Here is a 19981-nt window from a genome sequence, read left to right as displayed (position 1 = left end):
TGAAAGGGGGGAGGGTCAGGAAGGGACCGGCAAAACTACCTGCCATTGAAATGCTGGGTAATTGTCGAGACTTTCAGACTTTTCTGTCTATAAGTGGTATTAGCAAGGCATGTATTATCATGCAGTGCCATGTTATGATTGTAGGGGCACTGTGGCAGAGGTGACCTGTATCACTGAGGGAACTGGATTGCCGGTGGTTCCTATTGTCACTCACAAGGCATATCATTAATCTCACGTGAAAGTTATGTAGCCCATACACCTGTGAGATATCAGGTACAATCCTTCGATTTCGACCGCATCTGTGAGATAAATCGAAGGATTGTATGAACATTTTAGGTACCATGAGACGCGATGCGCGGGCACGCCGGTCGAATGGCACGTCTCCAGTTATTATGTGCTGCACTTAATATTTATCAAATCGCAGTGCGATCGCATGCTGTTTTTTACCACTTTCGATTTATCACACTGCGATGTGCGATATGTGAAGATAGGAGCCGACTTCCTGGCCACTTCTCTTCCACCCACTGCGGACATGATTGGAGAGGAGGCTGGAAGCACGCTGCTGAGCTCCCAAACAGCGGACAAGGTAGGCAGGCTACACCACTGGCCACCAATGATTATTATGATGTTTTACCACCACTGCCCACCATTATGCTGCTCTACCCAGAATTATACTGGCCCACTGCCCAAAATGCTGCACCACTGCAAGCCCCTGTCCGCCATTATGCTGCCCCACTGCCCACCATTATGCTGCTGCACCCACCCAGGGCCGGAGCTTCCACTAGGCAGCTTTAGGCAGCTGCTTAGGGGCGCCGGGACCTGAGGGGGCGGCCTGCTACAGCTGCCTAAAAAAGGTAGTATAGTCCTACCTTTTACAGCCACTGCAATCCTCCAGAATGCATATCTTACAGTAGCCGTGACTGCTAAGCTCCCGTATTGCAGCCTCCAGCTCCACCTCCACCCGGCACAGGCAGTAACTTTGACAGCTCCTGGAGTCCTGGCTGGGGGTGACATGCAGCACTGCTCTTCATTCCAGGCTCTTTCACTGACTACTCAGTTTCAACTCTGCACTGCAGCCTGCAGGTAAGGTGGCTGCACAGTGCATTCTCTGCATTGATAAGGAAAGAGAGCGAGAGCAGCGGTGTGGTGAGGGGGTGGAGGGGGGATAAGGAGCAGGCATGCACACAGTCTGGGGGGATGAGCAGCAGCATGCACACAGATTTTAGGGGGATAGAACAGCAGACATTTACCAGAGTAAGGGGGAGGGGTGAGAGCAGCATGCCTTTCATCTGAAGGGTGGGTAGGGGGAAGGGGGTGTAGTATGGTATGCCGGCGGCTGGGCTCCCAGCGACCAGCATACCGGCGCCGGCAGCTCAACCGCTGGCATACAGACAGCGTGGCGAGCGCAAATGAGCCCCATGCGGGCTCGCTGCGCTCGCCGCGCTGCAGGCACGGTGGCGCGCTAAGCGCGCCACACTATTTATTCTCCCTCCAGGGGGGTCGTGGACCCCCACAAGGGAGAGTATGTGTCGGTAGGCCGGGTGTCGGGATTCCGGCGCCGGTATACTGTGCGCCGGGATCCCGACATTCGGCAACCAGAAGACCACCCGGGGGAAGGGGCAGAAGGCAGAAGTTTTGCCTAGGGTGCCGAGAAACCTTGCACCGGCCCTGCACCCACCATTATACTGGCCCACTGGCCAAAATGCTGCACCACTGCAAGCCCCTGTCCATCATTATGCTGCCCCACTGCAAGCCACTGCCCACCATTATGCTGCTGCACCCTGCACACCAAAGTATTAGCACAACATATTTCAGATAACTCCCAGCAGTAACTAGTAAATAAACTTTATTTAATCACAATAACACTAGAAAACAAACTTTATTTAACCTCTATAATGGAACTTTTTTCATGTTTATTCATTTTCCATTTTTTGCATTCTGCAGATGTCCTATGAGAGCCGTGGATTACTATTAGGCTTTATCAGCCTGTACCGTGAGGAGGAGTGTCTGACGTCCTCACTGGAATACAGCAACAAACAGAAGCAGTGCCGTAACTAGGCATTTTAGCGCTGTGTGCAAGAAACGGCATTGGCCCCCCCCCCATGCAAGATAGTGGCAGTGCGCGCCGCAGGCGTGAGAAAAATATATAGGGGCGTGGCTTCATGGGGAAGGGGCGTGTCCACAAAATAATACCAATTCATACTACGGTGCACAGTAGTCTCCATTATTCAAATTACACTGCACAGTAGCGCCACTACACCAGGTAGAGCCCCTTTTACACATTACGGCGGACAAATTCCCCTTTTAACACATTATGGCAGACAGCGTCCCCCTTTTTACACATTATGGCAGACAGCGTTCCCCTTTTTACACATTACAGCAGGCAGCTTCCCCCTTTTTACACATTACAGCAGACAGTGCCCCTTTTTATACATTGCGGCAGCCAGTCCTCCATTTTACACATTGTGGCAGACAGAAGAGAAAGAGAGAGAGAGAGAGAGAGAGAGAGAAAGATACTTACCATCTCTCCCCGCTGGCAGTCAGGCTCCTCGTGCAGGCAGATCCATTCCCGGGCAGCGGAGAAGGAGGAGGAGGGAGGGGGACTGGAGCCGCAGCAGCGCTATGTCATTGGTGGAGGCGCTGCTGCAGCAGCACCCTCTCCTTCCGCATTGGCTGCCCGCCGCTGTGAATGCTAGGATGAGGGAACCGCATCCCAGCATTCACAGCAGCGCCGGGCAGCCAATACGGAAGGAGAGGGGACTGCTGCAGGGCACCACTATCGATGACATAGCACTGCTGCGGCTCCAGTCCCCCTCCCTCCTCCTCCTTCCCTGCCTCCGGCACTGCTGCTCTCCTCCAGCGCGGCGCACGGCACTGAACAGGCGGCTTGTAATGAGTCCTGAGTGCGCATGGCCAGCGGCTTGTAATAAGTCAAATTGACTCATTACAAGCCGCTGGCCATGCGCACTCAGAGCAACTGCGCTGTGTGCCAGGCACACAGGTAGTTATGGCGCTAATCAGAAGAGAGAGGCTGCTTATAACCGCCTGGTGGAGTACTCCAAGACCACCTTCTTTGGGGCCTCCCTGGCCTGGGTCTGGAAGAAAATTGTGAATATACGGACAGTGTTAGTAAAAGAGAACTGCAAGGTGTAGGAGTTGAAGAGGTCAGGGGTCAGTGCAGACAAGGTGTATGTGCCGCAGCTGTGGTATTACAAAGAACTAAACTTCCTCCTGGAGAAACGGTCAGCTAAGGAGTCCCTAGTGGTGATGGCAGAGTCTGAGGAGGGAAGTCTGGATGTGGAGGAGGCTGAAGGGGTAAGTTGCTTTGACATTTTTCTTAGCCGATATATTCCTCCTGCCATGCCACAGCTCCTTCCCAATTAAAAAAGGCATTATATTTTTCCGGGACCTCTTTTGCCCTTGCAGTGCCGCGTTACTGCAGGCGGTCCCACTGAGGAAATCGGCACTTTCACCACTGGCTGGTTGGGGTCTTCCGGTCCTGCTGGGAGCAAAGGCATTTTCCTCATGGCCTTGCGTCAGAGCATGTTGTGCAGTATACAGCATGCTGTTACTACACAGTCAATTTTGTCCAGCCTCATGTTGATTGGTCGGTGGAAGATCCTGAACCGGTTGCTGAGAATGCCAAATGCATTCTCAACAACCAAACAGGCCCTAGAAAGGTTGAAAATGAAACTGCACCTATCGTGGTTCAGGACCCTTTGCGGGTAGGGCTTCATTATGTATTCGTGCAGTGCAAAGGCTTCATCTGCCACAAACACAAATCCCAGGCCATTCTTTGTTTGCTCAACAGGCGGCAGATGAATGGAGTTGGTGGTGAGCCTATCATAGAAGCGCGTATTTTCCAAGGATCCACCATCTGAGCCACAACCATTTTTCCCAAATCCAGGAAAATAAATTCATAGTTTGCATTGACCACCGCCATGAGATCAATGCTAAAGTAGCCTTTATAATTGAAGTAGTCTGACCCGCTGTGGTTGGGTTGGTGATGTGCACGTTTCCCGTCTATCGCACCACCACAGTTTGGGAAATTCCAGCACCTGTGAAAGTCATCTGCAATAGCTTGCCATTCTTTCATGCTTGTAGGGAACTGTAAATGAAAAAAAAAATGTTTGAATATTTACTAAATATGTTTTTTTACCTTACAGACACCTGAAGACCTCAGCCGTACTCCTGACCTCAACAACACATCACCAGTGGAACCAAAATCTCCACAGCTACAGGGTTCCAGGAGGAAGCCACGGAAAACCAAATTTGTTGAAGGCCTGCTACTATTGGAGGCCTGTTCACAGCTGCTCCGGAAACCTGATGAATTTGATAACTTTGCGTCATATGTTAGCAAAACCATGTGTAAGGTTTCCGAGCAGCAGCAAGTAGAGTGCCAGCGCCTGGTGTCACAGGTTTTGTACAACTGACACCAGAGTGGAACGTTCATGGGCCAGAACCTCAAGCACCTGTTCCTCATCTCCCATTGACCTTCAGTTCACCACCCACCTACTCTTCTTCCAGTACCCATCCTCCTCCACATCCCAGCTACCATTCTGGTTATCCGCAGCCGCAGACCCAATCCACCTACCCTTCCTCCACTTTCCATCCTCCTCAAACCCCTCCTCCTCAAACCAGCCACCTTTTCCATTATTGTCAACCCCCACCCACATCCACCCACCCTTCCCCCACTATCCAATCTCCTCCTCAACCCAGCTACCCTTTCCAAGCCAGCCACACATCCACCGTCCCCTCCGCAATTTTGACCTACTTGATGTCACAGGGGGGACAACAGGAGGTGGAGGAGACAAGTCTCTTTCAAATGTAGGGTGATTTTCATTTACTGCTGCCCTTGTTATACATACCAACAGATGTGGTGCATTCTGATACTACGGTGAGTGTCAACACTTTCAGGCGGACAATGCACACATGCTGCTAGGGACAGGTTGATGGTACCGGGGACCCATCTTCCTGTCCCTAGCTGCATGTGTGCATTGCAACCCTGGCACCGGTGACACTGAACACCATAGTATCAGAATGCACCACATGTGTTGGTATATATAAATTTCCTGCTGCCCAGGTATATATTGCAATAGATCTGGTGCACTATAATATATGGTGTTTTAGTGGCACCGCTTTCAGGTGGACAATGGACACATGCAGCTTGGGTCAGGTTTATGGTGTCGGGGAGCCTGAAGCCTACCTGCATGTGTGCATTGTGCCCCTGAAAGCGCTGCCACTCAAAAAACACCATATATCATACTGTACCATATCTATATTCAAAATTAAAATTGGAAGAAACATTAATATAAAGTTCTAGTGTTTGAAAAAGTTCAGCCACGTTGGCCGCATATTACTAAAAATACTTATGTGTATTATATATATATATATATATATATATATATATACACACACATACAATTATTTTTTTTGGTTCACAAATGTAATTCATGCACTTATATATTGCAGCAGATGTGGTGCATTCTGATACTACGGCATTGAGTGGCAACCACAGCCAGAGGCACAATGCACACATGCAACTTGGTGCAGGTTGATGGAACCGGGGACACATCTTCCTACCCCAAGCTGCATGTGTGCATTGTGCCCCTGGCTGCGGTGCCACTCAACGCTGTAGCATCAGAATGCATCACACCTGCTGCTATACATAGCAATTTATTTTCATTTCATAAATGTAATGATGCACGTGTGCTGCATCATGAAAACCATGTTTAAGAGTGGCACCGCTTTTGGGTGCACAATACAAACATGCTGCTAGGGGCAGGTTGTTGGTGCTGGGGAACCTCAATTTTTCAAGTCCCAGGCCATAGTTTCCGCTAAGAAGGTGGGCTTTGACTACTCCACCAGGCGGTTATAGGCAGTCTCTCTCTTCTGTTTGTTCAGTCACCCACAGGCACTCTTCCTCATAGTATAGTCTGAAATCATGTGCCACTACCACCATATCTCATACTGCACCAGATGCTACTATAAAGATAGTGTTTGAAAAAGTTCAATGTTGGCTGCATATTTATAAAAAGTTATATTTATATTAGTGATGAGTGGGTTCGGTTCCTCGGAAACCGAACCCCCCGAACTTCACCCATTTTACATGGGTCCGAGGCATACTGAGATTCTCCCGTATGGCTCGGTTAACCCGAGCGCGCCCGAACGTCATCATCCCGCTGTCGGATTCTCGCGAGATTCGGATTCTATATTAGCAGCCGCGCGTCGCCGCCATTTTCACTTGTGCATTGGAAATGTTAGGGAGAGGACGTGGCTGGCGTCCTCTCCGTTTATTAATAATATTTGTGCAGGTTGCTTAATTGTGGGGACTGGGGAGCAGCTGTATTATATAGGAGGAGTACAGTGCAGAGTTTTGCTGACAGTGACCACCAGTATACGTTGTCTGTCTGAAAAACACTCCATATCTGTGCTCAGTGTGCTGCATATATCTGTGCTCACACTGCTTTATTGTGGGCACTGGGGACCACCAGTATATTATATAGGAGGAGTACATTGCAAAGTTTTGTAAAATCCAAAAAACAAAAGTTCAGTAAAATTACCCAAAAATCAAAATTGAAAGCGTCTGATGAGAAGCGTAAACTTGCCAATATGCCATTTACGGCACGGAGTGGCAAGGAACGGCTGAGGCCCTGGCCTATGTTCATGGCTAGTGGTTCAGATTCACATGAGGATGGAAGCACTCATCCTCTCGCTAGAAAACTGCAGTGCCACTCCTAGATGGGCCAGGTGTTTGTGTCGGCCACTTGTGTCGCTTAGCTTAGTCACACAGCGACCTTGGTGCGCCTCTTTTTTTCTTTGCATCATGTGCTGTTTGGGGACAATTTTTTTGAAGTGCCATCCTGCCTGACACTACAGTGCCATTCCTAGATGGGCCAGGTGTTTGTGTCGGCCACTTGTGTCGCTTAGCTTAGTCACACAGCGACCTAGGTGCGCCTCTTTTTTTCTTTGCATCATGTGCTGTTTGGGGACAATTTTTTTGAAGTGCCATCCTGTCTGACACTGCAGTGCCACTCCTAGATGGGCCAGGTGTTTGTGTCGGCCACTTGGGTCACTTAGCTTAGTCACACAGCGACCTCGGTGCAAATTTTAGGACTAAAAATAATATTGTGAGGTGTTCAGAATAGACTGAAGATGAGTGGAAATTATGGTTATGATTTAAGCTGTTTTTGAGGGTTTTTTGTAAAAAAACACCCGAATCCAAAACACACCCGAATCCGACAAAAAATTTTCAGGGAGGTTTTGCCAAAACGCGTCCGAATCCAAATCACGGCCGCGGAACCGAATCCAAAACCAAAACACAAAACCCGAAAAATTTCCGGTGCACATCACTAATTTATATATATATATGGAGAAACAAGGAGAGGACAAGCGCCTAATAGTGCAGTAACTTCACACCAATTTTCGTTATTTACAATGAAGTGTCTATAGGTAATCTGCGTACCGGAAATTTGATTTTTAGCAGGCACATCAAAATTATAGCGGCTGATTCCTCCAATTGATTATCTGCACCACAACTGGTCACCGGGTTAAACGTAAACGGGTGTCTCAAAGAGGATATCTTCCAGTCGGTCTATTCGCAGGAAAGCGGGGTCTTGTATAAATACCGCTGACCATGTCATGCTGTAGAGTGTCTTCCGCTGATTTACTAGGCCCAGCTGCTTTAGAAATGAGCAACACCACCAGGCCTCGCATCTGTAGATTGTTTCGACTGTCATACACAAAAGACCTTGTTCCCCGCGTATATATATATATATATATATATATATATATCATTTTTTTACGTTTCATAAATGTAAATGCTGCCCTTGCTATATATAGCAACATAGGCGTGTGCAGCACATTTTATTAGGGGGTGCACTTTTGGAGGGATGTGTCTAGCACCGCCTTTTGGGCGTGTCTAGCACCATCTATTGACGGTCAACGCAATATCAAATATCAACCCTTGTACCAATCCTAATAATGCAGATACATTGTCAGATGTTGTGGTGTGCACCAAACAAACACCCCTGATGGCAATCACTGCAATTACACTGCTTCTCCTCAGCCTGGTCTGGCTCCCCCTCTCTTTCCCCTGCAAGCTGCAGCAGCTTACTTACAAGTCAGTCACTCACTGACACTGACAGTCGCAGACTAGTACTGCTGCTGCTGGAAAAACGAGTGACGTGTCAATGCTGCTGCTGGCCGCCTGCCAGTATTGAATTTGTCTTCCTAAAAAGAACGCTCGCTGCATGCTGCTCTTCATCACTGGCTGGCGTTGGCATAGAAAAGAAGGAGAGAGGTGGGCATGTGACGGGTGTGACAGGTGGGCGTGAGAGCAGCATGATGTCATCACGTCACATCACACTGTTTTTGTACATTGAGGTGGAGCCGGGAGTTTGAAAGCCGATGGCAGTGGCACCCTTAATTAACCCAGGCGTCCAGTCAGTAACGCAGTCCTGACAGGGTGCAACGCAGAGGGGACAGTGATCAGCATGCTCGGCGATCGCTGCATCAGGCATGTGAGATCGGGTTGCCGGACATTAGGGGGTGCCTGTGCGCACCAGGCACCCCACCTGCGCATACCTATGTATAGCAACAGATGTGGTACATTCTGATTCTACGGCATTGAGTGGCACCGCAGCTAGGGGCACAATGCACACATGCAACTTGGTGCAGGTTGATGGAACCAGGGACCCATCTACCTACCCCAAGTTGCATGAGTGCATTGTGCCCCTGGCTGCGGTGCCACTCAAAGCCGTAGTATCAGAATGCACCACATTTGTCGCTATATATAGCTTTTTTTTTTTCATTTCATAAATGTAATGATGCAGATGTGCTGCATCATGAAAACTTATACTGTTTGCTAAAGTTCAGCCATGTTGGCCACATATTTAATAAATAAGTTATGTCTTGAAATAAAAAGCACATATTTTTTCTACCAAATGCAATTTGCAAAATAAAACATTTTGTTACACGACAAGCAATGTGTGGTGTCATTTTCTTACCTTGCTGTACTTGTACTGAAGCACCTTGATAATAGCCTTGCAGGTTTCAGGTATGATGTGTCCCAAAGCCTGCGCAGAGATACGGGTTCCAAACTTCAGCTCCTCAAATGACTGTCCAGTAGCAAGGAACCGCAGGGTAGCCACAAGCCTGTTCTCAGCAGGGATAGGAACCCGCCATTTTGTATCCCGCTTCTGTATGAGGAGGGTCACCAGACGCAGCAACTCCTGGAAGGTGTCATCATCCATGCGCAGGAAGTTGCAGTAGTCATCCGGGTTTTTGTCCCTGATCTCATTCAGGAGGGGCATGTAGGAATGAGTAGGCCGCTTAAGCAGCCACTCCTTCATCCAGCAAGATCTCTCTCTCCGTCTTTGCTGGGCCCTCTCCCTGTCTCGCCTCATCTTCAGCACAGAGTAGCACATGAGAGCCTGATAGCGAGCAGAATCCATCTCTACACACAGCAGTATAGAAATAGAAACACTTTGTAATGCAAACAGAACAAAGCAGTGCACGGTAGCTAGCAATGTGAAACGAGCAGCAGGTATATAAACCAAACTTCTCTAGTCACAAAGCAAACAGAAGTGCAAAGAGTTAAAATGGCTGCTTGTTTATATATCCCCCAGATAGCCCAGCCCTCTATTTAAAATTTTAAAGATCTTGCAGATAAATCTGGTGTGCTTTGGTCAGCATGTGATGCGCTCGCATTCGATCACCTGATGCCATCCGATTTCTGGTAGGGCATGCAATAAATAGCAGGATTGTATGCTCATCGAATGCACACAAAAAATAGGATTTTAATACCTACCGGTACATCCTTTTCTCCTAGTCCGTAGAGGATGCTGGGGTCCACTTCAGTACCATGGGGTATAGACGGTTCCGCAGGAGCCATGGGCACTTTAAGACTTTTTTAAGGGTGTGACCTGGCTCCTCCCTCTATGCCCCTCCTCCAGACCTCAGTTATAGGAACTGTGCCCAGGGAGACGGACATTTCGAGGAAAGGATTTACTTTTATACTAATGGTGAGATTCATACCAGCTCACACCTCAACCATGCCGCACAACATGGCATTCAACATGACACACGCCAACAGGCATGAACCATTTACAGCAACATGCTGAAAACAAATGTAACACAACTTGTGTAACTATAAAGCACAAACTGCAGGTAAAGTACGTGAAACAAAGTGTGAGGTGGTGTATCCGGGGCGCCCTCTTTCTGTGGTCGTGTGAGAGGACCAATGGAATGGTCACCTTACCAGATAGATGATGAACTCAATGTAGATAAGTTGATAGAGATTTCGAGAAGTTACAATAAAATTCATACAAATTTAATCCAATATACATTCACATACATAAAACAACTACTAAAAGCATACCAAATAGGGTCCTTTCCAGCGCCCAATAAGTTTTCCCACACCCTTAAGCATGCAGGTAAAGTACGCACTGGGTCGGGTGCCCAGCATCCTCTACGGACTAGTAAAAAAGGATTTACCGGTAGGTATTAAAATCCTATTTTCTCATACGTCCTAGAGGATGCTGGGGTCCACTTTAGTGCCATGGGGTTATACCAAAGCTCCAGTACTGGCGGGAGAGTGCGGATAACCCTGCAGTACCGATTGACCGATCTTGAGGTCCTCATCGGCCAAGGTATCAAACTTATAAAATTTAGCAAATGTGTTTGACCCTGACCAAGTAGCTGCTCGGCAAAGTTGTAAAGCCGAGACGCCCCGGGCAGCCGCCCAGGATGAGCCCACTTTCCTAGTAGAATGGGCCTTCACCGACTTCGGTACCGGCAAGCCTGCCGTAGAATGAGTGTGCTGAATTGTCCCTCTGATCCAGCGCACAATAGTTTGCTTATAAGCAGGACACCCAATCTTGTTGGGAGCATACAGGACAAACAGAGCCTCTGTTTTCCGTAATCGAGCTGTTCTTGCGACATAAACTTCAAAGCTCTAACCACATCTAGAGACTGTGACTCAGTGAAAGTGTCAGTAGCTATTGGCACCACAATAGGTTGGTTTATGTGGAAGGACGAAACCACCTTTGGAAGAAATTGTTGACGAGTTCTTATCTCTGCCCTATCTTCATGGAAGGTCAGGTAAGGGCTCTTGTGAGACAAGGCCCCCAACTCAGACACCTGCCTTACGGATGCCAAGGCCAAAAGCATCACCACTTTCCAAGTGAGAAACTTCAATTCTATCTCCTTCAGAGGTTCAAACCAATCTGATTGAAGGAACTGCAACACCACATTAAGGTCCCATGGTGCCACTGGAGGTACAAATGGAGGCTGGATGTGCAGAACCCCTTTCACGAACATCTGAACTTCTGGAAAGGAGGCCAATTGTTTTTGAAAGAAAACGGATAAGGCCGAAATCTGGACCTTGATTGACCCCAATCTAAGGCCCGCATTTACACCAGCCTGCAGAAAATGGAGAAAACGTCCCAACTCAAACTCTTCCGTAGGAGCCTTCTTGGATTCACACCAAGACACACATTTTCTCCAAATACGGTGGTAATGTTTAGACGTTACTCCTTTCCTGGCCTGAATAAGAGTGGGGATGACTTCCTTGGGAATACCCTTTCGGGCTAGGATCCGACGCTCAACAGCCATGCCGTCAAACGTAGCCACGGTAAGTCTTGATACACACACAGCCCCTGCTGTAGTAGGTCCTCTCGAGGAGGAAGAGGCCGAGGATCTTCTATGAGCAACTGCTGAAGATCTGGATACCAAGCCCTCCTTGGCCAGTCTGGGGCAATGAAGATTGCTCAAACTCTTGTTCTTCTTATTATTTTGATATCTTTTGGAATCAGTGGAAGTGGAGGGAAAACATATACCGAACGAAACACCCACTGGGTCACCAGTGCATCCACTGTTATTGCTTGAGGGTCTCTCGACCTGGAACAATATCTCTGAAGCTTCTTGTTTAGACGAGATGCCATCATGTCTACTTGAGGAATTCCCCAAAGACTTATCACCTGCAAAGACTTTTTGGTGGGGGCCCCACTCTCCTGGATGGAGATTGTGTCTGCTGAGGAAGTCTGCTTCCCAGTTGTCCACTCCCGGAATGAAAATTGCTGACAGAGCTCTAACATGTCTTTCTGCTCTGCTTTTCTTTCCGCCTTGCCTGTTTATGTACGCGACTGCTGTTACATTGTCCGACTGGATCTGCACGGGATCTTGAAGAAGATGTACCGCTTGTAGAAGGCCGTTGTAAATGGCTCTCAATTCCAGAACGTTTATGTGAAGGCAGGCTTCCTGACTTGACCATTTTCCTTGGAAGCTTTCCCCCTGTGTGACAGCTTCCCAGCCTCGGAGACTTGCATCCGTGGTTATTAGGACCCAGTCGTGAATCCCAAACCTGCGTCTCTCTAGTAGGTGAGAACTGTGTAGCCACCACAGGAGCGAAATCCTGGCTTTGGGGGACAGGATTATTTTCCGGTGCATGTGTAGGTGGGATCCGGACCACTTGTCCAACAGGTCCCACTGGAATACTCTGGCATGAAATCGGCCAAACTGTATGGCCTCGTAGGCCGCTACCATTTTCCCCAATAACCAAATGCATTGATGGATCGACACGCTTGATGGTTTCAATATCTGTTTGACCATTTTCTGGATTTTCAGAGCCTTTTCCACTGGAATAAATACTCTCCATACTTCTGTGTCCAGAATCATCCCTAAAAAGGACAATCTTGTCGTCGGTTCCAACTGCGACTTTGGAAAATACATGATCCAACCGTGTGTTGGAGTATTGACAGGGAAAGTGCGATGTTCTGCACCAACTGTTCCCTGGATCTCGCTTTTATCAGGAGATCATCCAGATAAGGAATTATATTGACTCCTTTTTAACGTAGGAGGACCATCATCTCCGCCATCACCTTGGTGAATACCCTCGCTGCCGTGGAGAGTCCGAACTGCAACGTCTGGAACTGGTAATGGCAATCCTGTACTATGAATCTCAGATAAGCTTGGTGAGGAGGATAAATGGGAACATGCAAGTAAGCATCTTTTATGTCTACTGACACCATGAAGTCCCCCTCTTCCAGACTGGAAATCACTACCCTCAGGGATTCCATCTTGAACTTGAACCTTTTCAGGTAGAGATTCAGATTTTTCAGGTTTAAAATCGGTCTGACCGAGCCGTCCGTCTTCGAAACTCCGAAGAGGCTTGAATAAAAAAACCTTCTCCTTACTGTGCCAAGGGTACCAGCACAATGACCTGATCCTGACATCATTTTTGAATTGCCGTTGTTACTGCCTCTCTTCCCGGAAGAGAAGTTGGCAAGGTCGATTTGAAAAATCGGCATTGGGGGACGTCTTGAAACTCGAGTTTGTACCCATGGGACACTATTTGTAAGACCAATTGGTCCAGGCCAGATTGAGTCCAGATCTGGCTGAAAAGTTTCAGACGTGCTCCCACCCGAGCGGACTCCCGCAAGGGAGCCCCAGCGTTATGCTGCAGATTTGGCAGAAGCAGGGATGGACTTCTGCTCCTGAGATCCGGGAGACGCTGCAGATTTCTTTCCTTTTCCTCTTCCCCTAGCTGCAAAGAAGGGGGAACCTTTGGCCTTTTTGTATTTGTTGGGCTGAAAGGACTGTATGTGAGAGTGATGTGTCTTTTTCGCCGGGGTAGGAGCATAAAGCAAGAATGTCGACTTACCTGCGGTAGCTGCCGAGACTAACGCATCCAGCCCATCACCAAACAAGGCCTCACCTTTATACGGGAGAGCCTTCATATTTGTTTTGGAATCTGCATCAGCATTCCACTGGCGAATCCACAACGCCCTCCGAGCCGATACTGCCATGGTAGCGGTTCTTGATCCCAAGAGACCAATATATTTCATGGTTTCTAGTACGTACGCAGCAGCGTCTTTGATATGACCTAACATTAGGAGTATCTTGTCTCGATCTATTGTGTCAATGTCTAATGACAAGTTTCCTGACCACTTTTCAATAGCACTACTCACCTACGCACAGACAATGGTAGGCCTGAGTAGTGTCCCATTGGCCACATCAATAGATCACCTCACTCACTTGCGGTCTGTCGGCTCCTTAAGTGAAGCCATTCCAGGCACAAGGAGAACCACCTTTTCTCTTTTATGACAGGGCCCTGTCTAAAATGCGGGGTGACTCCCACCTTTTGGAAAAAGGTAAGCTGCCTGATTTCCTTTTGGGAATCTGGAATCTGAAATTTATTTTCAGGTTAAATCAGACTCCCTCCAAGAGACTGTTCAACTCCTAAGGTGGATGGAAAATTACATTACTTCTTTACTAAAGTAAACCCTCTCCTTGTGGTAAAAGAGGGGGCTTTGTAACTTCTAACACCTCCTTTATAGCTAAAACATGTTTTGAATGCTTTTTTGTCGGATTCGGGTGTGTTTTGGATTCGGGTGGTTTTCTACAAAAAACCCTCAAAAACAGCTTAAATCATAGAATTTGGGGGTAATTTTGATCCCATAGTATTATTAACCTCAATAACCATAATTTCCACTCATTTCCAGTCTATTCTGAACACCTCACAACATTATTTTTAGTCCGAAAATTTGCACCGAGGTCGCTGGATGACTAAGCTAAGCGACCCAAGTGGCCGACACAAACACCTGGCCCATCTAGGAGTGGCACTGCAGTGTAAGACAGGATAGCCGATTTAAAAAATAGTCCCCAAACAGCACATGATGCAAAGAAAAAAAGAGGTGCAATGAGGTAGCTGTATGGTTAAGCTAAGCGACCCAAGTGGCCGACACAAACACCTGGCCCATCTAGGAGTGGCACTGCAGTGTCAGACAGGATGGCAGATTTAAAAAAATAGTCCCCAAACAGCACATGATGCAAATAAAAAAAGAGGCGCACAAGGTCGCTGGATGGCTAAGCGACCCAAGTGGCCGACACAAACACCTGGCCCATCTAGGAGTGGCACTGCAGTGTCAGACAGGATGGCAGATTTTAAAAAATAGTCCCCAAACAGCACATGATGCAAAGAAAAAAAGAAGTGCAATGAGGTAGCTGTGTGACTAAGCTAAGTGACCCAAGTGGCTGACACAAACACCTGGCCCATCTAGGAGTGGCACTGCAGTGTTAGACAGGATGGCAGATTTAAAAAATAGTCCCCAAACAACACATGATGCAAAGAAAAAAAAGAGGTGCAATGAGGTAGCTGTGTGACTAAGCTAAGCGACCCAAGTGGCCGACACAAACACCTGGCCCATCTAGGAGTGGCACTGCAGTGTTAGACAGGATGGCCGATTTAAAAAATAGTCCCCAAACAGCACATGATGCAAAGAAAAAAAGAGGTGCAATGAGGTAGCTGTGTGACTAAGCGAAGTGACCCAAGTTTCCCTTCGTGGAGAGGACCTTTGCTGTGCGGTGCGCGATGACGTCATCGTACACCGCACATCATTTCAGTCTGTACAGGGGGCGTAAATGACCACGCCCCCTGTACAAAGCTACACCCCCTATTGTCGCCCGGGGCGCACAGCGCCCAAGAACCGGCCCTGGCAGTGGACTACTGTACCGTACTGCTATATATTATATACTGGTGGTCAGTAAAATTCTGCACTGTCCTCCTACTATATATATTGCGCACAACTAAAATGCACCACAGGTATGGATGGATAGTATACTTGACGACACAGAGGTAGGTAGAGCAGTGGACTACTGTACTGTACTGCTATATATGATATACTGGTGGTCAGCAAAATTCTGCACTGTCCTCCTACTATATATACTGCGCACAACTAAAATGCACCACAGGTATGGATGGATAGTATACTTGACGACACAGAGGTAGGTAGAGCAGTGGCCTACTGTACCATACTGCTATATATTATATACTGGTGGGCAGCAAAATTCTGCACTGTCCTCCTACTATATATACTGCGCACAACTAAAATGCACCACAAGTATGGATGGATAGTATACTTGACGACACAGAGGTAGGTAGAGCAGTGGACTACTGTACCGTACTGCTATATATTATATACTGGTGGTCAGCAATATTCTGCACTGTCCTCCTACTATATATACCGCGCACAACTAAAATGCACCACAGGTATGGATGGATAGTATTCTTGATGACACAGAGGTAGGTAGAGCAGTGGACTACTGTACTGTACTGCTATATATTATTTACTGGTGGTCAGCAAAATTCTGCACTGTCCTCCTACTATATATACTGCACACAACTAAAATGCACCACAGGTTTGGATGGATAGTATACTTGACGACACAGAGGTAGGTAGAGCAGTGGACTACTGTACCGTACTGCTATATATTATATACTGGTGGTCAGCAAAATTCTGCACTGTCGTCCTACAATAAATACTGCGCACAACTAAAATGCACCACAGGTATGGATGGATAGTATACTTGACGACACAGAGGTAGGTAGAGCAGTGGACTACTGTACCGTACTGCTATATAATACTGGTGGTCACTGGTCAGCAAAATTCTGCACTGTCCTCCTACTATAAACTACAATGCAGCACAGATATGGAGCGTTTTTCAGGCAGAGACTGTAGATATTTTCAGCACACTGAGCACAGATATTTGCAAGCACACTGAGCACAGATATTTGCAGCACACTGAGCACAGATATTTGCAGCACACTGAACACAGAAACTGAGAGAACGCTGCACGCCCTCTCCCTATCATCTCCAATGCACGAGTGAAAATGGCGGCGACGCGCGGCTCCTTATATAGAATATGAATCTCGTGAGAATCCGACAGCGGGATGATGACGTTCGGGCGCGCTCGGGTTAACCGAGCAAGGCGGGAGGAACCAAGTCTGCCTCGGAACCGTGTAAAATGGGTGAAGTTCGGGGGGGTTCGGATTCCGAGGAACTGAACCCGCTCATCACTACTTAGGACCTATTCCCCTGGAATCACTAGTGTCGACACAGGAATCAGAGTCCGTGTCGGTATCTGTTTGTACTACTTGTGCAAATTTGTATGTGACCCAGAGGGATCCCTGTGGATGAAAGGCAGAACTATTAAAAATCACATCTTCAACAGATTATATTCAGTTTTCTGTATGAAATTCAGTCCAACCTCTTACTGATATGATTCACACTATCATGTATCCTTTCACCCAGTCAGGCTCTTGGTGTCATATTACACATCTGTGTCTCTAACATGTCTCCCAAAGAGGAAGAATTCCCTGCCACAGACATGTCACACACGTGCACAACCACACCACAGACACTCCGGGACACTTATAGGGGAGAGACCCACAGTAAAATCTGTCAGAGGGACACAGATAGGATTTGCCAGTTCACAACCCAGCACCAGTAACACAATGTCTGTGAACACAAAATGCCCACGGACATGCAGCGCTTTTCTAATGCTAATTACACAATTATATAGCACCAAATTCACTGTGCTCCCCCCCCCCCCCCCCCCCGTTTTGCACCCTGATACTTGTTCAGTAGTGGAGGAAGACCAGCGTTGTCTGTGCAGCCTGAGGAGAGAGAGAAAATGGCGCTGAGCAGTGTGCTGGCTGACTGAGGAAGCTCCACTCTTCAATGGTGTGTTTCTCCTTAGCTTTTATGAGGTAATTTTTTATACTGGCGGGGGTAGGACTGTACCACAGCAACTTATGCCCCTTATTTATGCCAGTTTCCATAGGTTTCATGCTGCCCAGGGCGCCCCCCCCCCCCCCCCCCCGCGTGCCCTGCACCCAGCCGATTGTATCTTTAGCCGTCACTTTCTTGATTGAAGATCTGTCTTCTAACACTCACCTGTCTTCTGACTTCTGGCTCTGTGAGGGGGGTGACGGCGTGCTGTGGGAGTGAGCATCTAGGCACGGCTAGCGTTCAGTTCCCTTCAGGAGCTAATGGTGTCCTGTCAGCCAGAAGCAGAGCCATGAAACTCTTTAGGAAGTTGGTTCCTACTTCTGGCCCCTCAGTCCCATGAAGCAGGGAGACTGTTGCCAGCAGTTCTCCCTGAAAATAAAAAACCTAACATAAGTCTTTTCAGAGAAACTCAGTAGAGCTCCTCTGGAGTGCATCCAGTCTGCCTGGGCACATTTCTAAAACTGAGGTCTGGAGAGGGGCATAGAGGGAGGAGCCAGTTCACACCCTTGAAAAGTCATAAAGTGCCCATGGCTCCTGCAGAACTGTCTATACCCCATGGTACTGAAGTGGACCCCAGCATCCTCTAGGACTTATGAGAAAAGCACTTTCGGTGCAAATTAATCTCAAGGTGAGCTTCAAGGGAAATCGGGCCAGATATCGTGTCGAATATAATCGGACAAGTGTATGGGCACCTTTACTGTATCTCCATGCGTTCACTCTCCTCGTCTGTCTCAGTACTTCCATCTGAGGTGGGAACTGAAGCTACAACCATCACACTCTCACCATTCCTATTATAATGTAAGAATATGGTATAGAGGCTTCAATACTATAAATTCCTCTGGGCCATATGCTATAATGCACCAGACAATCACTATATTAACTTTGTATTTGTTAGCTATATAGCTCTATGGCCTGCCGGACGCAGAGCTGGCCCTAAGCAATTTGATGCAGCCCCCTAGCAGATGAGTCTGTCCCTCCTCCCAGCATGCCATGCACGGTCAGCAGAGACAAGACAGAGAGACAGCTGCAGTGGTGCCAACTTGAAGGGTGATGATTGAACTAATGACTCCACCGCCACAGGTCCCTCGCTGGTGCCTTCGACCAGACCGCGACCAGGCATCCTCCTTTGTTATAGGGCGTAGCTGCGGCTGGCGTAAAATGAGACAGTCTGACTAATTATACTGCTGCCTACAGCGGCCCCCGGCTGCACTGCTGTTATTCCATCTCTGACCCATCACCCCTCTCCTAGCACAGCACCCATCACCCAGGGCTGTATTTGTAGATGGTGCTACTCTAAGAATTGAGTTACTGTGCCTAAAATTACCAAATGTGCACTCAAAATGCTAATCCCATATTATTCTCCATGCCGTCCTCCCAGGGTCGGATTAAGGCTTGTGGGGCTCCCGGCCAATAAAATTGATAACCCCCTTGTCTGAACTTCTGTGGACCACCACCACTGCCACTAATCTCCCCCTAACCAGTAGTAGTGATGTAACAGGTGCTGCAGTACTGTATGTTCTTACATGTCTGGTTCTGCAATAGCCGGCGGGGATCCTGTTTGCTGGTCTTGGCTGCATTGATGAGTGGCTGGGCCTGGCTGCAGACCAGCGAAGTAGAAATGTAGCTGTTACCAATTAGCGCAATTCCCCCAAGTGGATGCCCCTTGCATAAGATCGTGGTACATAGCCGCAACTGTCACTGATGTCAGCGATTTCACACTGGGGCATATTTACCAAAGATATATTTTTACTAAAATAATGTGATATGGGGTATTGTCACACATTTTTCACATTATTTTAGTATCACCTAAATGTACTACAGACCAATTGAAGGAGAATTAGCAAAATTCTCCCCCAAGCCCTTAAAATCACATATTTTTAGTAACCAGATCGGGTTGGGGCTGATATGCCGGCATATTTTTTCGAAAGCTCTGCCACTCTGACTGCGTATGGGAACCACTGTCAAAAATCAACTGTGATTGGATCATGGACTGTTATTGGTGTTTAGTACATTGCACTTCACAAACATCTCACCTGTTCTGCTTCACTGGTAATTACAGTTAAGTCGCTGTCTCGACCAATACACATGGCCCTGGCCTTCATCCAGTTAGATTTGATGTATGAAAAGTAGTAACAACTACATTCAAATCGTTCCCAATTTGGGCCACAGGAAGGTGCCTCTGAAAAAGATGAAGGTAGCAGGAGAAAGTACATTATTATAGATTATGGCATAAACTGGGAACTTCTTACTGAAGTATCCACCAGTACAGATTTTCCCAAACTCCACCATTACAGTCAGGTTTTAAGGATATCCATACTTGAGCACAGGTCACTTTATTAGTACCTCAGTTAATTTAACCATCAGGACTCAATCATGGATATCCTTAACACCTGGACTGTAATGATGGA

At 47.6% G+C, this 19981-nt stretch overlaps 1 protein-coding gene across 4 annotated transcripts in view; it reads right to left on the bottom strand.

The window, feature by feature from the left end:
- The window catches only part of LOC134936467 (hepatic lectin-like), an 80760-nt gene that overhangs the window by 16853 nt on the left and 43926 nt on the right, over nt 1-19981 (bottom strand). For all 4 annotated transcript variants that reach the window (XM_063931507.1, XM_063931505.1, XM_063931506.1 and 1 more), the window contains one exon: nt 19607-19752. In XM_063931507.1, coding sequence (XP_063787577.1) covers nt 19607-19752 — 146 coding nt within the window. The remainder of the gene's footprint in view (nt 1-19606; nt 19753-19981) is intronic.

The sequence above is a fragment of the Pseudophryne corroboree genome, chromosome 6, assembly GCF_028390025.1.
Source record: "Pseudophryne corroboree isolate aPseCor3 chromosome 6, aPseCor3.hap2, whole genome shotgun sequence".
Taxonomy (NCBI): domain Eukaryota; kingdom Metazoa; phylum Chordata; class Amphibia; order Anura; family Myobatrachidae; genus Pseudophryne; species Pseudophryne corroboree.
Note: the sequence above shows the minus strand (reverse complement) of the source record. Positions and strands in the feature narration are given on the sequence as shown.